The 23,067-nt window shown below is 37.4% G+C and overlaps 1 protein-coding gene across 2 annotated transcripts in view; it reads left to right on the plus strand.

Moving 5' to 3' along the window:
* SYT1 (synaptotagmin 1) overlaps window positions 1-23,067 on the plus strand; it is a 193,741-nt gene that overhangs the window by 101,092 nt on the left and 69,582 nt on the right. For both annotated transcript variants that reach the window (XM_028105473.2, XM_028105474.2), the window contains exon 6: window positions 1,014-1,131. In XM_028105473.2, the coding sequence (XP_027961274.1) occupies window positions 1,014-1,131 (118 nt within the window). The remainder of the gene's footprint in view (window positions 1-1,013; window positions 1,132-23,067) is intronic.

Below are 23,067 nucleotides of genomic sequence, written 5' to 3' on the forward strand. Positions count from 1 at the left end.
AATTCTCCTCATGTTAAACAATACCATGGTTCTTAATTAGTTATCCTAAAAATTAAGACGCTTAAGGTATGAGAACCCATGGTTCTTTCTGAAGAAAAGTCAAAGGTCTCTAAACATTAATTTTAAACTCTGAATGAAATGTTCAGAAATGCCAGAGATACAGGATTGGTGAATGTTCCTTGGGCCTGAAATAGGAAACCTGTGAAACAACGGGAGGGGCTAGGACATGTGCTGTATTACTGTATATTTCAATTTTCCAACCTACTGCTTAGATTTGTACAAATATTAGAATAAGGGGAAAAAGTTGGATCTCACTTGAGTAAAACTGAAATGGCAAAGACTTCTTGTTGCCTTTTGGCTACTAAGGATTCAGAATTTCTCATTAACAATTCAGTCCGGGGCACCCGGCCAGCTCAGCTGGTAGAGCATGCGACTCTTGATCTCAGGGTTGTGAGTTCAAGCCCCACGTTGGGTGTAGAGCTTACTTAAAAGTAAATAAAAGAGCTGAATCTTAAAAAAATTATTTAAAAAATTCAATCTAATGCAAATACAAGTCCTTCTCCCAAAAATCTAAATATGAAGTATTAGTCATAATCTTATTTGAAATGTAAAAAGACAAAAATTTAGGTAGGTTGATTCTACTAAAGGAGTGTTAGGCTCTTTTCAAAGCTATTTGATAAAGTTATGAAATTTTGCCAAGAACGTTGCAGTGCTATTCAGAGTAGAGTTTCTAAAAAAGTCATCTCGGTCTCGTTTCCTGAACTGTTGAATTATGGATATATTTTGATTAATGATTAAGTATAGATGAGCTATTTAAAACCGAAATGGGTTACAATCACTCTTCATACATCAGTCAATGAAAGACCACTGGGTAAACGCCAATGAACCTAAGAGCTTTCACATTCTAATTGTGAAATTGTAATCCTCTTCCTGAGGAATTTGCAATGTATCTGTAAAAACTATATTCACCTTTATTCGAAAAGTTACCTATAGTTTCTTATTGGTTTTCACAGCAAGAGAAATTGGGTGATATTTGCTTCTCCCTTCGCTACGTACCGACTGCCGGCAAGCTGACTGTTGTCATTCTGGAGGCAAAGAACCTGAAGAAGATGGACGTGGGTGGCTTATCTGGTAAGACTGCGATGTTTACTGGGTTTTTTAAAATGCTGTTTCATCGTGGATACCAAATCCATCGCATACATGCTGCAACTCCCCATTCCTTATTGATCACAGCTTCCTTCCCACGGAGACTGGAAGCAGTCTCAGAATCCATCCCAACACAGTGCTCCAGAAGCCGCTCTCAATTTATTGGAATTAACATAAAAGAGGAAATCTATTTTCCTGTTTCATACCCAGAGTAGAAATCATTAGTTCTACAGCACTGAAAGCTGAATTTTTTTTTCTTTTGCTTCTCTTGTAAAAGGCAATGCCTATGACCATTTTGAGTTTTTTGTGGGTTTTTTTTTTAACCAAAATTTACCCATGACATGAAAACAGTGTTATCACTAAGACTTCTTTATTAGATATTTAACAGTTTTTAGTAATACTGTTAAATTAAAGGTGCATTTCAAATATAAGTAAACAAAATCTATTTGAGGGTGAATCACCAAAGTTATGCATTGATATCTACAGTTTATGTTGGGGATGGAGGAGACTTTTGGATCTTAAGTTCTATATAACCCAAACTTAGTTTTTTTTTTTTTTAAGTATACTTTTCCTCAAAAGCAAAGTCAGCTGAAGGATTTTCACAATTGAATAGGATTTTTTAAAATTTTCTCTTCTGTATAATTATATTTTCAATTTTATAGTAAATCATTAAAGCATGAGAAATTTTCTTTATATGCCACAAGGTCATCATAAATAAACTATAGTTGTCATTGTGGCTGTGGAATTAAAACCAACATTACTGGCTATTCAGTGCTTTCTCTAATAAAAACATTGCAAACTTCAAAAAGGTCATTCTAATGCAGCATGGTCATTTTATATTCTAAAGCCTAACAGCTCAAAAATGCTAAAGCTGAGTTTCCACTTACTGAACTACTAATTTGTCAACCAAATTCTTCTGGTATTTAAGTTTATTTCTCTTTATAAATAAGTTGCCTGGGGAAGCTGCACTAATTCATGTCACAAAGACCCCATTTAAAAGCTTACTGCTTTCATTGCTTAAAGGATGATAGAGCGAATTTAAAACAGTGAGCAGTTTCTTCTGGAAATGTAAAAAAAATCTACTGGGCATAAGATGCAAAATATATGTGTGTATATATATATATACACTGCATTTCTGTATTTTAACCAAATTGACCTGCACATGTATATATACACATATACCTTTTTTGATTCTGTCCACTGACAAGGCCTAGAAACAAAAATTGAGCCAGTGGCCTGAGCATCCCTAGCACCAGATACGGCTTGAAAACACAGTTTCTCACTAAAAGAACCTGGTACTTATTGGAGAAACGGTAGGTTCCAGGTAGGGCACAGCAAGTACATAAGCCTAGAACATCTCATCTAACCAGAAAGAAAGGAAGCTACCAAAAAATACAAAGGTCATGTCAGAAGACCTGGAAGCCACCCCAAAGACACTCTCACTGGCCAAAGGTGTGATCATTTGAGCATTGGTAATCTAATAAATGTAGGGTATTCAAACCTAAAACAAAAGAGCACTTAATGTACAGAGAAATTCTCAGCTTTAAGAACAGTTCACTCCCAGATACTACTTAGTATCCTGAGGTAAGACTTCAGACACCTTTGACCTTTCTTTCCTGGGGTTCAATGGCCATGGTGTCTTTGTATCCTGCCTCACATGCTCCTCTCCCAACTCCCATGCCAACCGTCACCTTATCACCTATATACAGAACTCCTCTAATCTTCCTTCCAGTTCATTGTATTCCCTTTAGCAGAGTTCCAGAGGCAGCTTAACCAGGAAGCCAATAAAACTTCAGGGTCCCTCATTTGTTCTGTCTTCTTCCAAGGTCCTAGAAATGAGTTTCCATGATCACTGATATTTCAGCCCCAATTTGCCAGTCATAGTCTGGGTCTCCAACTTCACTGCCATCATCCATCTCTTCTTGTTCAGCAGCATCTGAGTGGCTACAAGCACTTCTGAGATTTAGTTAAGGAAAGTTGGGTCTGGCAGAATATATTTATGGAGCCTGTAATCACTTCCATGTGTAATTAGGTTACTAGCGGCTCCCGGGGGAAGGAAGGGCTGCTGGGAGGACTCCTACCACGCACCGCTCCAACTCAGCAGTTACATAAAAGAGGCAAGGCCAGAGGTCATTTCTACTTTAGCATTCAGCTTTTTCTATGTATTTTTTTCTTCTTTATGTTCTTTTTTTCAAATGTCAAACTACATTTGCTAAAATGGCTAGTTAATTGAATCAAAGTGGGCTGTTTCGCCAGGGTCTAAAATTATATTAGCTTCAGGATCCACACACCTTGGGTCTACCCCTACCTACATTTGAATTACCTGGAATGATTGTTTAATTACTAAATATTAAATAAGGAGATTTCAAGACTCCTAATCTTAAGGGCTCCGTCTGCCTATGAAATTATGTAATCACTCAGGTCTACATAACATAGATCCCGCCAGACGATGTCCCACTGCATTTCTGTATTTTAACCAAATTGACCTGCACACAGCTCTTCAAACAGACTATGTAATTTGCTGCCTCCATTCTTTGCTTAAATCATTTCCTTCACCTGGAATTCTTCCTTCCAACGATGCCCAGCTAAATGCTATCCATTATTCAGGCCAAGCTTAAGTCTTATTTTCTCCATCTGTTGAACAAATATATAGTGTTTCCCTACTTTGTATTAGGCATTGTTCTTAGACTAGATTTACCTCAGTGGTCAAAACAGCCAAAAGGCCCTGCCCTTGTACAACTTGCATTTTAATTTAGGGAGAGAGAGTACCAATAAATAAGCATGTAATATGCCGATAAGTGCTATGGAAAAAGCAAAGCAGGAAAGTAGGATAAGAAATACTGGGGAGTAGTTTTAAGCGGGGTTGTCAGAGAAAGCCTGATAAGTAGGTAACATTCGAGCCATAACCTGGAAGAGATGAGGAAATGAGCCATCGGGTGTCTGGGGGAAAGAACATTTTGGATGGAGGGACTTTATGAAGTCTTTTCTGATCCACCCCCAATAGGACACATCTTTCCCTTTTTTAAATGCCAACAGCAGTCTGTTTACACCCTTCAAACAGGACGTTTCTCTCTCACTAGACTGTGCTCTGTATTTCTATCTCCCACAATGCCCTGACTGGTAACACCGAACGTAGCTGCTGAATGAATAATGAATTATTTACAAAGGAGCTATGGCCTGGAAAAACAAGTCTTGCATTTCAAATTTGTTTAACCTACTTACCATTAAAATAACTTTAAACACTTGGATGGTCTATCTCAAAGTAATTTAACCTATGTCTGAGGAGACCAAAATTATATAATGAGATCATCCCAGGTAATTCAAATGTTTAACTACGTTTGCTGGACATGGCTAGTTAATCGGGACCAAAGTGGGTTGTTTACTAGGGTTTGAATCCCACTCTACCACTACTGGCAGTTTAACACTGGACAAATTATTTAGCTTTCTGAGCTGTAGTTGCATTATCTATGAAGTGGGAGTAATAAGAGGATTTTTTTTAATAAAGGTGCTGTGAGAAATAAAGCATAGGATCTGGTACACCTAAGTGCTCACTGAATATTCTTGTAACTATTTCTGTTACTTTATGAAATCTTGGGCTAAATACAGAAAATGTGAAAGCAACAAATGAACAGTTTAACCAATTCTTGATTGAATGGGAAAAAAGAAAGGTTTTATAGGATTGGCTGGTCAGTTAAGGCAAAAATGAGATCAGTAGACCTACGTTTTACACAGACCAAAGAGTGAATTAAGACAAGGTACTGAATGAAATTTTGAAAAAACTTTAAATAATTTTTCTTACTACTCTACTGCAGGGTTTCTTTTCTACTGTGTCAACTGCACCAAGATTTTGCCTCTATCATCTACCCATATAGCAAATCATACCAATTCCAACCTTTCTTATAAGGACAGACTTGACTGGACTGTTCACATGTCTACAGTGGAAGAAAGTAGAAGCTTTTAAATTTCATTTAGGTTGAAATTTTTCAACTGAAATCTGAAAGGAAAAATTTTAACTCTTAAGTCATTATAACATATTTATAGAAGACTTTCTAGTTTAGAAATCCTTTTCTAACTTGGTTTTTTCATGTGGTTCTCATAATAGACCTGTGAGGTAATTTCTGAACATAATATTCTCAGAAAATTGAAACTTAGAGGCATCAGATAATGTACATAAGTCATCTTGCTCCATGCTGACACAAAGAAGGTGTTCAATACTGGCAATTGCTTTTGACATTACTGACATTCAAAGTCAATAGCTTGTAGATGGTAGAGTTGGGACTAAAGCCCAGACTCGGATTCCCAATGCAGAATGTCTCAAAGACCATTCCATTTCCCTCTTTCCCTGCGGCTGGCACATGGTCCTTTTGAAATTTTTCCAAGTGGTTTGTACAGCCAGGAACCATGGCAAATAGGCAAGAGTAAGAAGTTTGTCCATCCTGCCTCTTTGATATGGGTTGTAGTCACCTCAATTGTGAAGAGAACAACAAAAGCACATCAAGCATGCCAACAAGAAGGTGTTGGGAAAATATAGATGCAGGACTGACATCATAAACACCAATTCCAGTAGTCTCCTGAAAGTCAAGGAGCTAGAGAGGTGGCCATGAGATGGGATCAGGTCAGACGTCCTGAGGGATGGCTGGAGGAAATGTAGTTGAAAGTGTTCTACCTCATCATCTTTCTCCTTTTCACTTTCTACCCCAGGCCCCACCCCTAGTCTTCTTCCTGGTGACCCCCAGTCCTGTCTAATCACTATGGAACGTACACTGTGCAAAGCAAAGGGTACGGCTGTGGGAGCGCTCCCTCCCCCTCCCCCAAAAGCATCTATGTCCCTCAAGAAAAAGGGCACTGAAATTCACAAATTGCAGCAATACTTACGGGAGATGAGGAAGAAAGGGGACTCATGGTGGTAGAGGAGTCACCATCCCTATGCAGCGGACTGCCAGGGTGTGGTTGAGCCAACTGAGACCTAAGCCCGTTAAGATTTACCTTGCCTACCCCACCCAACCCTCCATACATACACACACACATACATACATACATATATATACACACACTGTTAAGATACAATTTTTAAATTGTTCATAGGTATGTCTTCTCATTTCTCCTGTTCTAGAAATAGAATTTGGAAAATAGAGCCAATTTAAATATTTGAAGTCACCTAGGAAAAAGCAACTCACCCAAACCTCAGTGAAACACTAGACTCCACATAGAAACCACGAATGAGCAGGGGCAGAGCATTCTTTCGGGTACAGGTAGTAGGTAGATAGAATAACACATCACATAAAAATAGGGTAGCCTACCTACACGAGAATCACGCCATTGTACATGTTAAAATTTAAGATTTCAGGGACTACCTTAGACCAAACTATAACTGAATATAAAGGGGGTGGGAACCTAGAAATTGTATTTTAAAAGTCCTCCATGTTATTCTTATGCATCTTAAATTTGAAAACAATACCGTATAGAAAGTATATAGAGTGTTAGCTGAAGCCTGGGAGGAAATCATATTGCAATATACAAATGTATTAAATCAGCATGTTGCATACCTTAAACTTAAACAATGTTATAAGTCAACTATATCACAAGAAAAAAAATGTAAGAAGAACTCTACTTAGAAGCTTCAATATTACACCATTATTTTAGCTGAGGTCCAGGTCAGCCTAATTCTAAGTTAGAACTTTTTTCTGGTCAGTGATGTAGAATACATCCTTTGCCTTATATAATGGCATTTCCTTAAATAAGAAGTTCTATTTGTTTTGTCAGCCCAGTATCTTCCTTCTTGAGAAATAACTTGTCCACATGTCTAAATTATGTCTTCTGCAGTCTCCTACTACAAGACAAAAGCAGTAGATTGTTCCTTTATACATTCATGACCACCACTCTTATTTGTCCTTCCATCAGTGCTGAAAGCATGACAAAGAAAACCACTCTGAACTCAAGTGATTGGAGCTAAAAGCTACTAGGCTGGGAGCTGAGCCAACAAATAAAGTGGCAAAAACTTATTTGAGCCAATTAGATAAGGATATACAAATTAATCGGCCACAATATCAGGGTCAAGCAATAATATGCAAATAAACTAGCATCTTGAGCTAACAGGACAGGAATCTGCATAATAAGTTGGCTGTGATGTCAGAAGCCTTCATCATAATTTTAAGCTTGACTGTTATACTATAAAATTCCGTGACGCTTCAAAATGCTTAGTTATAATATTGATAAAATAATCTAAATCCCTAATATGTGAACAAATTGATCTAAAAAGAAAGAAGAATAACATCTTTAAATTAGATCATCTTAGAAATTGAGTTATTAAAAAGGGTTATACCAAAGCTTAATGCAAGTTGAGACCCAGGCATAGTTACCGCAGAATGGACAGAGATGCTATGTCTGAAGGATTAACAGTGGTTTTGATGAAATGAGGATAGCAGATGTGGAGTGTGGGCTAGATCTGAAATCAAGAAATGAATGATAGGCTGAAATGTATTAGTTCAGAACGGTTAACACAAAAATGCCTAAATAAGTCCTTTAGCCCCAGGAACATCTCCAATCATTCAACAAATACCATTTCAATACCCACTCTGAGCCAAGCAATATGCCCATCCTTGGATACACAAGTAAAATAACAGGAGACACTTGCAAAACATAATGTGAGCTGGACACTGTTCTAAATACTTTATATATCTTAACTGATTGAATCCCAATTACAACACTAGGAGGTGGATACTATTTTTAATGTTATTTTATTGATGGAACTGGAGAGGTAAATAACTTTCCCAAGGTCACAGAATTAATTTTTGGCAGAGTTAGGATGTCAACCCAAGCAGTCTTCAGACTCCATTAATAAAACATGACTTCTAAGTTCTTATCCTGTCTCACCAAGTTCAACCTGTACAACAGATGGATGACTACATGCTACACTTTGAGGGATGACCAAAAATCCTACCCAATCCCATAATCCCTTGAAACCCAAACTAAAATCCCATCATGGAAACCACTAATATAAATTAGTTGGTTGACTATTTAGTTTTTGGTTACCTAGACAGCAAAGACAGGATCAGTGTGTCCCTACGATCGGACAACAAATATTAATAGATTTCTGGGCTGAAAAGACAATCTCCATTTCTTTCTTGCATACGGATTGGTATGTTATTTTAGTGATTGAGTCTTTCAACTATGTTGTTTCAACTATGTCACTGGTAGAGGTGTAGGGATGTTACTAAGACATTAGGGAAGAAAGTCTAAGGGATTTGAGTGCCTATTAGGTGGTGGAGAAAGACTAAAAAATTTTGCCTACTACTCAGTTTTATCAAGGGTTGATTCTGAAAGACAGTGTGTAATATTACTGGGAGAACAGGGCAATATGATCTTATAATATAAAAGCTTACTACCCCTTGTCAAGTGCTATGGAGCTCTGGAAGTCAAAAATCACTTTTAAATAACTCTGAAGAAATTAGAACTGCAATTGACAACTTACCAGGAAAATAGATCTCGGCTGAAAAATGTTAACAAGAAAAATCCACAGATGGAGAAGTGGAAATAGTAAGTTCCAAAGAGGTTTGTACCAAGACATTTTTACCAGTCACATTGAAACTCTCGATTTTAGGGGTGCCTGGATGGCTCAGTCGTTAAGCATCTGCCTTCGGCTCAGGTCATGGGATCAAGCCCTGCATCGGGCCCCCTGCTCCGCGGGAAGCCTATTTCTCCCTCTCCCACTCCCCCTGCTTGTGTTCCCTCTCTCACTGTCTCTCTCTGTCAAATAAATAAATAAAATCTTAAAAAAAAAGAAAGAAAGAAAGAAAGAAACTTGATTTTGAAGGTAACAGAAATGTTTCCAGTCATTGAAATCCAAGCTCAGAGGATAAATGAAAAGATCTTGCTAAGCAGAGTAAGCCAAAATATGGTAAATGAGCTTCAGTATAGGCAAGTTTGGAAATAATACAGTAAAAGAAAAAAAATAAAAATAAAATTAGAAAATAATAGGATCAATAATAAAATAAGAAAAAAGTCACATAGAACCATCTACTGAAGACATTCACCAAGTACACGGCTACAACCAAACAGGCTTGGCATTGTCATGGAATTATTACAAATACAAGAGGGGAAAAAAATGCCCTTTGTCCCAGACTGAAGTTCACCCATGTATGGAATATGCGTAGTTATGGCAGCCCACCTCAGGAAAAATATGGATGGTGTCAGGTGATCAACTCCCAGAGGAAGTGGCTAAAACAGGGATGAATGGGCTGTGTGTGAGGACAGGCTTAGAGGACTGAGACTTTGTAGTCTGGGAAAGGAAAGCTGAGCAGACATATGATTAAAGTCTCAAAATCATGACAGGTAGAGCTAAGGTAATAATACCTACCTGTTATCACATCCCACAGTACTAGAATTAGCAAGTGACCTTGATGTTTGAAAGAGAATACATAAAAGGAGGGCCATTCAGAATGACCTCATTTTCTACTCAAAAATTCTTTGTCAAATTTTCTTTGCAGTTGGGTAGTAAAAACTTGTTACTCTAGGAGATGGACCAGGTTGAGATAAAAGTATAAACCTGTTTTGAGTTACAGGCTTAAAAGGGGTCATCTCTAAATCTTTATTTTGTGTTGTCTTATAGGACCCCCATGCCTTTCCATGGTAACCATCAGAAAAAAGATCCCCACAGCTGCATATCTCAGTAATCCAACACAAACGACTACATTTGCATCCTTGAATTGACCATTCTATCCTCTGCTCTCCATTCACTATACAAGAAAGGAATAGGGAAGGTTAGATTTTCAATAGGTAATTGTGTTGCCAAGATTAAAGCCCAAAAATATTCCTGTTTTTTAAACTACATTTGTGAGCCTCAAGAGATTTGATTATCCATATCTGATAGAGTTTTTTGAATAAGGCTATTAAAAATATACGGCAAATATCTATGCCATTTTTCTCTTTTATGAGGCTACAAGATTCCGTTTAGGCCTACAACAGGTGACAAAAATGAAAAATACTATCGAGTCTTAAACAATGGCAACAATGCTCTAAGAAATAAACCTCAAAAACAATGGTTTAAAAAATTGTATTTGATTCTTTTGGAAGTGGAAGTGACTATAATATACTATTTGTACATCATTCCTTAATCCCGTGTTCCTGCTCTCCATTATCAATTGAATCACTCTATTTTCCTCCAGTCTTCCCACCTGCTGTATCATGAGCTACTTGGAGAGCAGAGATGGCTTCTACCTAACGTTTGCCTTCTCAGAGGCCCTAGCACTCATGTTAGGGGAACATACCTCAATATCCTCTGCCTAAACAACCAGTTAGGAACTTGCCAATTCTACCCATCTAACTGGTTATTTTGTCTTCATCTTCTAACTGATCTGACTTAATTGTTTTTACTTAATGAAATTCTCTTGGCATTACATAGTAGTCATGTAATAGGAACAGTTAAAAAATAAAATCAGAGTAAACCAAAATCTAATTGTTGAAATTATCTCAGCTATCATTTTCACATTTTTCTTCCTTCATTCCCTCACCCTCTTCAGTAGTTAAAAACAATGAAACAGACTATCTCCTGGGGATAAAGGAAGAGTGACCCAGAAATGTACACACACATCACTATAGTTATTTCTCAATGACAGTCAGAAAGACATTTTCCAGTGAAGACAAAAATGGTCCACTAGTCACATCTTTTGCCCAACATGAACAGATAAGCCAATGATTTATCATCTTACTTATTCACTGCTTTGTAGACTAACTCCTTACAAAAGGAGTCAAGAGACCATAACCGCTCGTTGCCTTTTTGAATTGCTAGTGACTTAACTTTGGTTATACATCATTCTTAGTGATCCCTGGAAAACTAGGAGGCTTCTTATAATTTTTTTCTTCTACAAATAAATGATTTTAAGTGTTTACTTAGGAAATTAAGTTTCTAACTTAAAAATACGAATTATTTAATATCCTCAGTAACTGCTTTTACCCAAAACTAAAGCAACCCAGTTGACTGACATAAACGCATAGATTTCAAACTGACTTCAGCCAACAACATGACAGCGTAATTATCCCCCGTGAACCAAAAAGATCTGAATGTGTATTTAGTGACAATATACTTGCAGAATGCATATACACAGGGAACTGAGATTTCATAGTTATCCACCAATATTATAGCGGCCACTTGTTCATAATAACTTTCATATCCTAATTAAGGAAACACTTTCACAAGTAGTACCATAACAGTATTTCCCTAGATTTTTAGTTTTAAAATTATAGAAAAGCTTAAGAGGCGTGCCTTGGTGGCTCAGTTGGTTCAGCATCTGCCTTCGGCTCAGGTCCTGATGCCGGGGTCCTGGGATCGAGTCCCACGTCCGGCTGACTCCTTGCTCAGCAGAGAGCCTGCTTCTCCCTCTCTTTCTGCCCCTCCCCCTGCTCACACTCTCTCTCTCTAGCTCTCATAAATACGTAAATAAATAAGAAAATCTTAAATTAAAATAACCCGTAATCCTACCACTTCAATATGTGAGGTAAAGGACCAACTAGTCCTTCTAATCCCTTCCCATTCAAAGATAGTTAATTGCCTCAAGGAAACAACTTGAAATTTCTTATCCAGATTTCCTTTTCTGCTTTATATAAATTACACTCACATAAATATACGTGCATTTTACAAAAATGGGATCATATCAAACATTCTGTAATATTTTTTCACCTAACAATATAGAACAGAGATCCTTCAGGATCGGTATGTAGAAATGTACTTTGCATCCTTTTGTTTGGATAGATCATGATATACTCAGTAATCCCTTTATCATAGGAGGAAAATTACTTCAAAGGACTTGAAGAACTTTAAAATAAAGAGAAGAATAATGTGCTCCGGGGATAAGGAATATAATGTAGTAATGATATCAGTTCCTCCCAGGTTAATATCAAATGCCATAAATGGAGGTAAGACAAGTAACAACTTTCTTTTTGGAAAAAAGCAGATAAGGCATCAATATCCCTGTAACACAGAAAAGGTCCTACATATCAACAACAGGGGAGAAAATGGGAGAAATTTCCTTTTTAAATGTTCCTGAAATTTTCTTGCTGCTACTTCTACTACTGGCTCTTTTGCCAAAAGTTAAAATATTACGTTTTTATACAGTCTCATCATGCCTCTAAATAAGAAAGGATTTTAAAGTAAGATGTAATTATCCTCAGTTCAAAACCTAAAATGTGTTGCTTAAAAAGACAACCTCGACTGATTGCAAAGAGTACAAAAAATAAGTCAGGTCATTAGCTCATAGATTTTCAGATTTTCATCAGCTATCTTTGCAGGAGTTTGAATCCATTAAAACACTCAATCCAGCAGCATTATTTTGATACCAACTTGAAAGTATCTGAGTCGCCAGAAGTGAAAGTAAAAATGTACACCTTTACAAGAGTCAAAACTAACATTTAAGAGAATTTCTCAATTTCTACACTTTATAAAACTACTTAAACATTTGAAAGCTGTGTATATTAAAAGTTGCAATTTAAAGCGTGTATTTAGAAAATACTCTTTAAAAAATACTCTTGAATTTTATAGTACCTTCTTTGCATGCCGTTGAAAACATTATAAATGAAACTAGCCTAAAGAGCTTATTTTATTACAGTGAAGCTTTCGTTTACTATAATTAGAAATCTATTTTAATCTTAACTGAAAGTTGCGTCCATGTTTTATGTAAGAATTTCACTAAAATGTTTAAAAAAAGAGTTTAGTGGCAGAGATTTCAAAAGAGGCAGTGAATGCTTATGAATTATGCAAGTCTGAACTTCCATTTTAATAATTTCATTAAAATATAAAAACCTTAAAAGCCTCCCAACAGGAATTTAACTTTATAAAAATGCATTATACGTGCCCTCACCTTGCCAAAAGACATGCCTAAGGCATGATTTAACCGGTATTACAGGGCAAAGCCTAATAATAAATACCTATCTGAAAATGCTGCATCAGTCCTTGCCTGCTTGGCCTCCGGTGGAGTTGCAAGTCAGCCATCAACAGACCCTCCCCTGTGAGACAGCAGGACACAGCAGAAAGGGAACAGCAACTAGCACCAGAAAACCTGGATCTGAAGCCCTTAACTTTTCTGATCCTGTCCATCTATATACAACTGGGGTATCAAGGACAGCAATGCTGTTGCCTAAGCAAATGAAGTAATGTCAGGTGCAAACTAAGTTGACAGCACTCTATCAATGTTGATTATTTCTAAGCAAAAGACATTTCTGGGTTATCTATTTTTCTCACCATATCCTGGCTCCTAGAAAATATGTTCCTGTATGGCTAATAGAAATGCTTCATGTGTCTAAGGATGTGTCTCCATCATTTGGATGGCAGGCATCTACTTAGACTCACTTATCCTAGGAGAACATCCTAAGACTAACCAGCAAACTCTACTTCTCCTTTCTGTTATTTCGCCATAAGACCCAGCTTATTTTATAAAGAAATAAGACCAATAGTATATTTCTCAAGTAGTGTATTTCTACCAACTTCAACTCCTTAAGTTGTTTCTTCGAATTTTCTAAGATACCAGAGTTGTCTTCCAAATGGTTCTTTATAACAGGCCCGAGACAAAACAGCTAATTGGGTCAACAAATAGGAATAAAGTCAAAGAATAGAGCCTTAGTCATCCTAATTATCAAGTTAATGCCTGGTTGCTGGACAAACTCTTCCTCTTTCTAAAATGAAACACCATAAGACATAACCCACTGTTGCTATGTTACTTTGACTAGAAGTGGCAGGACCTGGTTGCAAAGCAACCCCCGCTGGTCTTTCCAAATAATGGTGCCTCAGCTAATGAATACCTACTTGGATACAATAGAAGCCCATGTTCATTGCCCACTGTTGCTGCTTAATTGAATGGTCAAGATTCCAACTTTGTCTTACCCTACAAATTCTCAAATCTTCACAAATCATACCAACACCAAAAACAAGAGAAGTAACCATGTGAACTCCCATATGCTTGCACTCTTTTGACTCTCTTCAGCTTGTTTTCCTCCAGCTGAAATTTCCTTTTCTGTATAAAACAAACCCCGAGACTGTGCCCATCCAGCATTTTTTAAAAAATGGAAAAAACTCCAGTTGGATTATGCATCTACTCCACAGTCTTCACCTTAAATCAAAGGAATTGCTCCAACTGCTAATACAAAAAGCAGCACATTTAAAATACTTACAAAGAACCAGGTGAGAAATGCAAAAAAAAAAAAAAAACTATTCTGTTTTAGTCCCACAGCAGAGTGGATTCCTCTATACCGCTCTGGCTTGTTCTATAAATAATTGTTATGTTTGCCCACATCAGTAATGTCAAACTGTGCCTCTCTCAAACAACCAGCCAGCCTGACCCAAGGTTAGTTAAACCAATTGCTTAGGAAACATTTTCTGTGAAGCTATGAACCTGAAGACTATCTATATTCCAGATTCCAGGGATAAGATTTTCAGAACTTCACAGGAAGCTAAGGCAGATATAAATACAAAACTAGGAGATACCTTCCAGCCTGATCCTCAAATTGAAAAAACTTCACAAACATATTGTAATCAGGGCTACCTTTTTTTTTTTTTTTAAAGATTTTATTTATTTATTTGAGAGAGAGAGAGAATAAGAGATAGAAAGCACGAGAGGGAAGAGGGTCAGAGGGAGAAGCAGACTCCCTGCTGAGCAGGAAGCCCGATGTGGGACCCGATCCCGAGACTCCAGGATCATGACCTGAGCCGAAGGCAGTCGCTTAACCAACTGAGCCACCCAGGCGCCCTACCTTTTTTTTTTTTAAATAAAGGTATCTTTAGTTATCCTGCAATAGGATTCAACAAAACAGAATTCAAGTATTATGTAAATGTAGCTCAAAGCTAAAGAGAAAAATAGTATCCTTAAGCCAAATTCTATCTATATATCAAATATATATCTTTTAAAATCATTTTGCCCACACACAATTATAGTATAGAGTTTGATCCTTATAACTGCCACTGAATTTTTTTTTACTCTAAATTAGTTCTGCCATCTTTCATATTGTAAAAGGAACTAGTCATTAAAGCTACTAGAATGTGGTATTTGCTTGTAAGCAAGCTAGAGGAATAGAATTTTTTTTTTTATCTTGAGTGGGTCAATGATTAACCAAAAGACATGTCTTTTTACTTCTGTTCCACTACTTGGTACGGGTGGTTCTCACCATTGCCTAACTTGCTATTTAAATTTGAAAATGATTTCATCTGAAATGTGAAACACCAGTGAAATCTTATTACCAACTCAGATTATTAATTTCAAAGGGGAGACTCCAGCAACAGAGCTTCAATACCTGACCCTGAGAAGTCTGGAATATTGCATTCATTTCTTTCCACACTTAGGAGGACAGACATTGGCCTTCTGAAGCAAATCCAGAGAGAAATCTGGGTTGTGCAGAGGGCAGATATAGTCTCAGCTGAGGAACCATTCAAGGAACTGGAGCTGTTAGGGCTGCAAAAGAGAAAACTTAGAGGACACGATAACTGCCTGCAAACGTGTCAGAGAAGAATTGAATTTACTCTTGTTAACTACAAAGATCTGAACCTGGATCAATGGGAAGAAGCAGTGGAGGTCCATACTGAGTTCTTTCAACTTCAGTACCTAAGCAAATGCTAGAGGCGACCTTAGCAGAAATACTGGGTTGGGATGGTGCCCTCCTTGGCTCCATAGGTTATATGGCTAACCTGATAAATCCCTGCAATCTCCCAAGACAGTCTCATTCTAGGTGAGAACTGAAGCTCCAAAAGATCATGCCCAGCTTGAAGCTAGTATAGGGACTACAGGGGAGAACACAAAGACAAATTCTTCCCCCAAGAGCCATTATTTTATTTTTATTGCTTTAAAAATATAAGGATGAAAGACTACTACTGATGATGATGATGATAATAAATAGCGATAATCTAGTCAATGCTTTTGTCTTGTTTAAGCCTAATCACAATCCCATGAGGCCAATATTATCCCCATATGCAAATGAGAAAACTAAGCCTTGGACAAGTTAGGTGACTTGCTCAAGGTCACAGAGTGAATAAATGGCAGGTCTCCGCTCCTCACTCCAGCTGTGTCTATTACCTAAGCCTGTCTGCTTACCCACTATATTCCACTGTCTAGACTGTGCACGCTGTAATTTCGATTGACCATAATCCCCAAACCAGAGAAACCTCAACCTTAGAAGATAATACATGCTTTTAAGCTGCAAAATGATCATCAGTTGACTCACAATTAATACCCTCTATAGATTATTTTGACAAAGTAACGATATCCAACTGTGCCTGCAAATGCCAACACAAAAAATCCCTGTGACTTCACAGATCAACAGCAAATGCCCTAATGAGCAAAAAAACAAACAAACAAACCCACCCAATTGCTCTGTATTCATTTTTTCCTGGTGTTTCTTATTTCTGCTGAAAAATAACGCCTAGAAGGAGTCACTGATCTTTTCAACAACTTAAAAAAAAAAAAAAAAAGGTTAGCATTTACCCGTTTACATAATACAAAAAAGGCCAGCCGGGAAACAGTGAGCTGTGGATTCCCAGTGGGAAGACAATCATATGCAGCCAGAGAGTTCCTGGGCAGTTTTAATTTACTTTTAATCATTTCAGAAGTTGTGCCTCAAAGGTATGTGCTAAAAAGCTTCACAGCATGTTGCTTTTTTTTTTTTCTTTACCTTTCCTTTTTCTGTTCGGCAAAAAGTAGCAAACAAACAAACCTGTGTAGAACCAATTTAAGTATTTGCTTCTCCAGGAAACTTCCCCAGAATGAGAATAACAAAGATGAGGCTAGGCTACGTTTGCACCATCCACATATTTCACTTGATCACTGACTTGTCTTTGATTACATGCTAGAAATGCCTTTTCTCATTCATGAGGCTGGGTTCCTTCATGATCATGGTTCCCAGGCACCCTATTTATTCCTTCTTCTGTGTTCCCACGGCACACTAACGTTATCCCTCGTCGTGATTTATCACACACTGTAAGTATCCTGTGGCTCTTTCTCTGTGAATTCCTTTTGCGAGAGATCTGATCGTTCTTGGAGGACCATCATCTAGCATTGCCTAACACACAGTAGGCCCCCATAAGGGTTGAAATTAAATGAAAATGCAAACTTTTCATATTATCCCCCATGTTGGGCTTATCATATGAACTGAATTGAAGTGAACTGAGTTGAATTAGAACAAATCAAACTGAACTGAATACATTAAGACATTAGTATGTTACAGTAAAGTTATCCAGATTATATTTATAGGCAAATTGATTAGCACAACAGAGCTATGGTGTTGTGTGATTCTAATGACTGATCATTCTAGTATTACCTATTATGTTACCACAGAAAGGGCAGTAATCTTTGGGCATAATAGTGTGGTTGGTTCTTTAAAATGAAGCGTAGGGGTACCTGGCTGGCTCGGTCAGTGGAGTGTGCGACTCTTGATCTTGGGGTTGTGAGTTAGAGCCCTATGCTGGGTGTAGAGATTACTTAAAAGTAAAATCTTTAAAAAACAAAAAAATAAAATTAAAATATAATGAAGCTTAAAATAGATCTACCCTAAAATAGATCATTTTTACCTCAAGTCATGACTGACACAGAGCTCACTCTAGAAGTCGGGCAGATGCCGACTCTGTCATAGTGTTATTTTTCACTTGTGTGAAATAAATTTACATTATCAAGTTTTCAAGCCACAGTTGTTGTTTTCCAGGAATCACTTTAAGCAACATGCTCATTTCATGAGGAAGTAGTTTGGTTACAATTAAATAATACAAAGCATAAATCAGTATAATTTGGTTCACAAACTGCAGTATATAGCAAAACAAAGCAAATAAACCAGTGAGAGTCCCTCAGGTACCTCAGCCTCCACTGTGATGCTCCCATGCCTCCTTCAGGAACCCTTGAGTCCTGAGTGTGAGTCATGCTCAAACAAGGGCAGCACTGGGGTTCTGTACCTCAAATCTTAGGAAATCTCTAAGTCTTTACTCTTTTTCCTCCAAAAAAAGTAGAAATTCTACTATTTTCTTTCCCATGAGAAGCATCTAACTCCATACTAGAGACCACAAAAGGCTAAAGTTTTCTAGTTTAAAAATCAAAAATCTGCCAGTCATCCTACATTTGCCTTTCTTTATCATACCTCAGACAGAAAATTATGTTTTTTCATTTTTTCTAAGATTTTATTTATTTGACAGTGGGAGATGGAGAAGCAGACTTCCCCTGAGCAGGGAGCCCAATGCGGGGCTGGATCCCAGAACCCTGGGATCATGACCTGAGCCCAAGGCAGATACTTAACCGACTAAGCCACCCAGGTGCCCCCATGCTGTTTCAATTTTTGTTCTTTTAAAATATATATATATATATATATATATATATATATATATATTCATTAACCCAGAAGAATGGCACATTGTAGTTTACCAATGTGATGTATAATTTTTATGTAAAAATGGTATGTTCCAACAAACAACACATCTTTCATAAATTTCAGAGATAACACCACAATTTAAAAACACACATGTAAAGAGATACTAAACCCAGATTAGTCATGTCTCACAGTGTCACACAAAGAATAGGAATGGCTGGATGGTTAGCCTGTAAAAGGGAAGACTGTGTGGGTAGCAGAAGAGCTATTCATAAGTACCTGAAGGGCTGTCCTAGGGACAAAAGTATGAAGGCATGTGTTCACCAAATATGTATTAAATGCCCACCAGCTGAGTATCATAGCTGGAAATACAAAGATGAATAAAATGTGACGCCTGCCTTAAAGGAGCTCAGAGCCCAGTCAGGGAGCCACTTCGAAAGAAATATTGTATGTGATTTAATAGGAGTCTCCAATTTTTTCTGTAGAGGACCAGAGAGTAAATATTTTAGGCTTTGAGGCCTCAAGATCTCATGCCTTGAATTCTTCCCTTGTAACATGAAAACAGCCATAGACAATATGTAAAGAATAAATGCGGCTGTGTTCTAATAAAACTTTATTTGTGGACACTGACACTTGAATTTCATATAGTTTCACATCTCAGGGATTATTCTTTTGATTTTTCCCCCCGACCTTTAAAAGTCTGAAAACCTTATCGCATGCCCACATAAACATGCAGCAGCCAGATTTTGTCTGCGGGCTGTAATCTGCTGAGCCCTAATAAAGATTAACAGGAATTTACTGGAGCTCAGAGGAAGGGTACGTAGCCCCCACTGGGGGTATCATGGAGGCTTCGTGAAGAAAGACCTGGGTGAAGGGTTATGCAAGAGGATGGACCCACAGCCCCGGACCCTATAAGCAAAGGCACAGCTGTGTGAAACAGATTGGGGAATGCAGAGGAACCACAAGGAAGGCTGTTATAGCAAAATCTGGCAAGCAAGGATGTCATAGCGCCAGATCAAGGAACTGAACTTTACGCTCTGCATGTGCTAAGCAACTATTGAGAGCTTTAAGCAGTGAACGCTCATTGGAATCGTGGCGGGGCGGGGCGGGGGGAGGGGGGGGGGAAGCGGAGGCACGCATGCTCCAGAACCGCAATTCTAGCCCAGCCTGTGGAGTCAGTCCGACTTGGGTTAGGATCCCAGTCCTGTCACTCATCAGGCATACGACCTCAAACCAGTTTCTTATCTTCTCTAGATTTCAGTCCCCTCATCTGAAAGCCAAAGACAATCCCTACCTTAGCATTTGTTAGTCTCTATTACTGCGCTTTGCTTCCCTTATCACACACAGTGTCACACCAGTAACGTAACCACACTTGCTGGAACCAAGCATCCCCAATGGACATCAAGTGCCTCACAAGCTGTCTGACAGAGCAGGCACTCAAAGGTAGTTAAGGAAGAAACGAAAAAGATAAACCCAACATTCTATCAGTGTCCATACTTGCTTCTCATTTTGCAAAGATAAATACGTTGCAACATTTATTTAAAACTTGGATCAAGAGCATTGAGAGAAAAATTATCTCTATAAAACTATCTTATCCATAATAAGTTTATTTTCCTGAGTTATAATTACATTACATTTTGGTACATGGTTTCCCCCCTCCCCTTCTTCCAGTGATGCATTTCCCTCAAGAAATTTTCTTTCTCTAAATAGGCAATTTCTGGTTATATGACACTAAACTTGAAGTAAAACAAAATCTTTCCAATGCAAAATTCATCAGGCTAACTTTACAACAAACTCAGACATAGGATGACAAGTGGCCCATTTCATGAACGATCCACAAATGACTGTACTCTTTCCTGTGTAAATTGCCAAATAACCTTCATATATTACTATCCAATAACATATCACATTATAAACTGTACATATATGAATTATCTAATCACAAGACTTCTAGGACTCTTCTTCCAGGGCAAACCAGAAGGCAACAGAATCCATGTTGATTTTTAGCTCAAATTGCCTCTTATTGTTCAAGTTCATTAAATCATTTCAATAAATGCCTAGAGAGCACCTATGTGTGATGCACTCTTAAATCTTTCCTTTTTGAGAGATTCATGTAACATGTTTTTTACCTTTTGAGTAGTTTAACTCTTACCCATTTTCCATATTGTGTGTAGGGGTAATAATGTCCTACATAGAGAAAGACTATCAATTCTAAGGATAGGATAAAATAGAAAAATTCATAGGACTATTTAAATCATATGAATTTTAAGAAGCAAAAATCATAGGACTATTTAAATAATAAGAATTTTAAGCACTAGCTTCCATATCTGTCATCCTTTTAGTTTCCAAGAAATCATACCTGCATCTTGAAATCTAACCTCATTTACATATTACAGAATTGCTTTTGAAAATTCAGATGTTAGCCATATTGCCATTGTTGTATAAACAACTTAGTTCCTGTTCTCCCTTTGAGTCCTACAATCCTTTAAGACTGATTATAAATTGAGAATATCCAGGATACCAAAATGATATACAATTTACTCAACATATCAAATCTGTTGTTTAGAAAAGCCCTGTCATTTTCTGAGTGCTTATAATTACATTCCAACACATATTTTGTCATCACTCCAGTCTCAAAATTAAATAGGAGATAGTGTACATGTGAAAATGGTTTAATTATATTTCTGAAAAAGTTCTTTCCAAGTAAACTGTCCAAATGGGATGAGATCCCCTGGGATTTTTTTATATTTTAATTTGCAATTACTAATTTGTTCACCCAAATAAGAGGGGATATATACATTCATTACCACAAATATATAGTATATGAATATCTTTGTATTGTGTAAGTATTCAAATGTTTATTATGTATGTATTCTAGGGTATGTATTTTGGAATTATTTTACACAAGATCCTAAGGACAGGAAATATATTAGTATATATAAAATTCAGAGACTTAACATTCAAGAAGGCACAAAGTACACAAAAATAGCTGTTGAATCAATTAAGAATAATTTTAATTTAATATTTGTTGCCCTTTCCCCTTTCTTCTTTGATATATATATTTGCTCATCAACTCAAGAGGTAAAGCACATCTGCTATGTACTAGGCAGTTCTGGAGGCTAAGGATAGAGCAGTGAATAAAATAAGCAATCCTCCTTCATGAGGCTGATACTCTGGAGAGGGAGAAAAACACTAAACAAGGTAAGTGAGTAAAATATAGAGTGTGTTAGATAATAAGTGTTTAGGAGAAAAATGAAGCAGAGAACATTTATTAAAAGTGGTCAGATTCTGGATATATTTTGAAGAACCAATAGGATTTGCTTCTGACAATGAAGGAGAGCAGGGGAGCCAAAATGTGGGTGCATCAGTTTTGGCCTGAGCAATGGCAAGAACAGAGTTGCTAAACACTGGTTTGGGGAAATCTGCAATACGCCAGGTTTGGGGAGAATGGACAATATGGGCTACCTTTGGAACATGTTTAATTTATGATACCAATTAGAAAAACAAATGGAAATACCTAGTATGTAGTTAACCAAGATTAAAACTTATTTTTTTTTTTTAAGATTTGAGAGAGAGGGATGGGAGTGGTTGGGGGGCGGCAGAGAGAATCTCAAGCAGACTCCACACTGAGCCAATCTGGGGCTTGATGTCACGCCCCTGAGATCATGACTTGAGCAAAAACCAGAAGTTGAATGCTCAACCGACTGATCTACCCAGCTGCCCCAAAGTTCATTTAACTTTTTAACCTAACACAGAAAATCACTTTTTTTCTTCATCTAAACCATGATGAATTATTCCTAGGTGTTTACCAGGTACATTTGAAGGCTATTGGCTAGCGTATTTTCTCACTTATATTTTTTCTCCCCTCACTTATTCTTCATGTTATTTAATTAACTATATAAAACACAGGACATAAACCATGGAATTGACCCTCATTCTCACTTTTAATCCTCACTCTAGATTTGTATTCCTTCTTTATGGTGTGTAGCCACACCATACCAAAAATACTTGTCTCCTCAGATTATCAAACTCAAATTTCCTCCCTTACAAATCTTTCCCTCACTCGGAGTGCTTAAGGCTTAATCCCTCTACAAAATCCTTTCAACATAACCCCAGTTTACTGATACCTGCCTTTCTCCAGGACAGGTCTAGAAACCTTCAGAAATACAAGTATGACATAGTTTGGAGAATCTTCTGTTATAGAATCTGACACATAAATACAAACTCTTAACACTCCCAAGAAAAATAGTCTATTGGAAACCATAGCTTTGGTTCTTCCCACTCAAGCTGATTACATAGCTTATTTACAGAATACAACTTACAAAAATGAATATGTAAAGAAAATATTTTTTTTAATCTGTTGATGAGGGGACCCTGGGTGGCTCAGTTGGTTAAGCATCCAACTCTTGATTTCAGCTCAGGTCATGATCTCAGGGTTGTGGGATTGGGCCCCTGTTGGGCTCCATGATTAGCAGGGATTCTACCTGGGATTCCCTCTCCCTCTCCCTTCGCCCCTCCCTCTGCTCCCTCATTCTCTCTCTCAAATACATAAATAAATCTTTAAAAAAAATCAATTGATGAGATTAGTTTAGTGGTCTC

Source organism: Eumetopias jubatus, unplaced genomic scaffold, assembly GCF_037043125.1.
Source record: "Eumetopias jubatus isolate StellerSeaLion01/CBP00866 unplaced genomic scaffold, mEumJub1_p1.0 scaffold_8, whole genome shotgun sequence".
In the NCBI taxonomy this organism is placed as follows: Eukaryota; Metazoa; Chordata; class Mammalia; order Carnivora; family Otariidae; genus Eumetopias; species Eumetopias jubatus.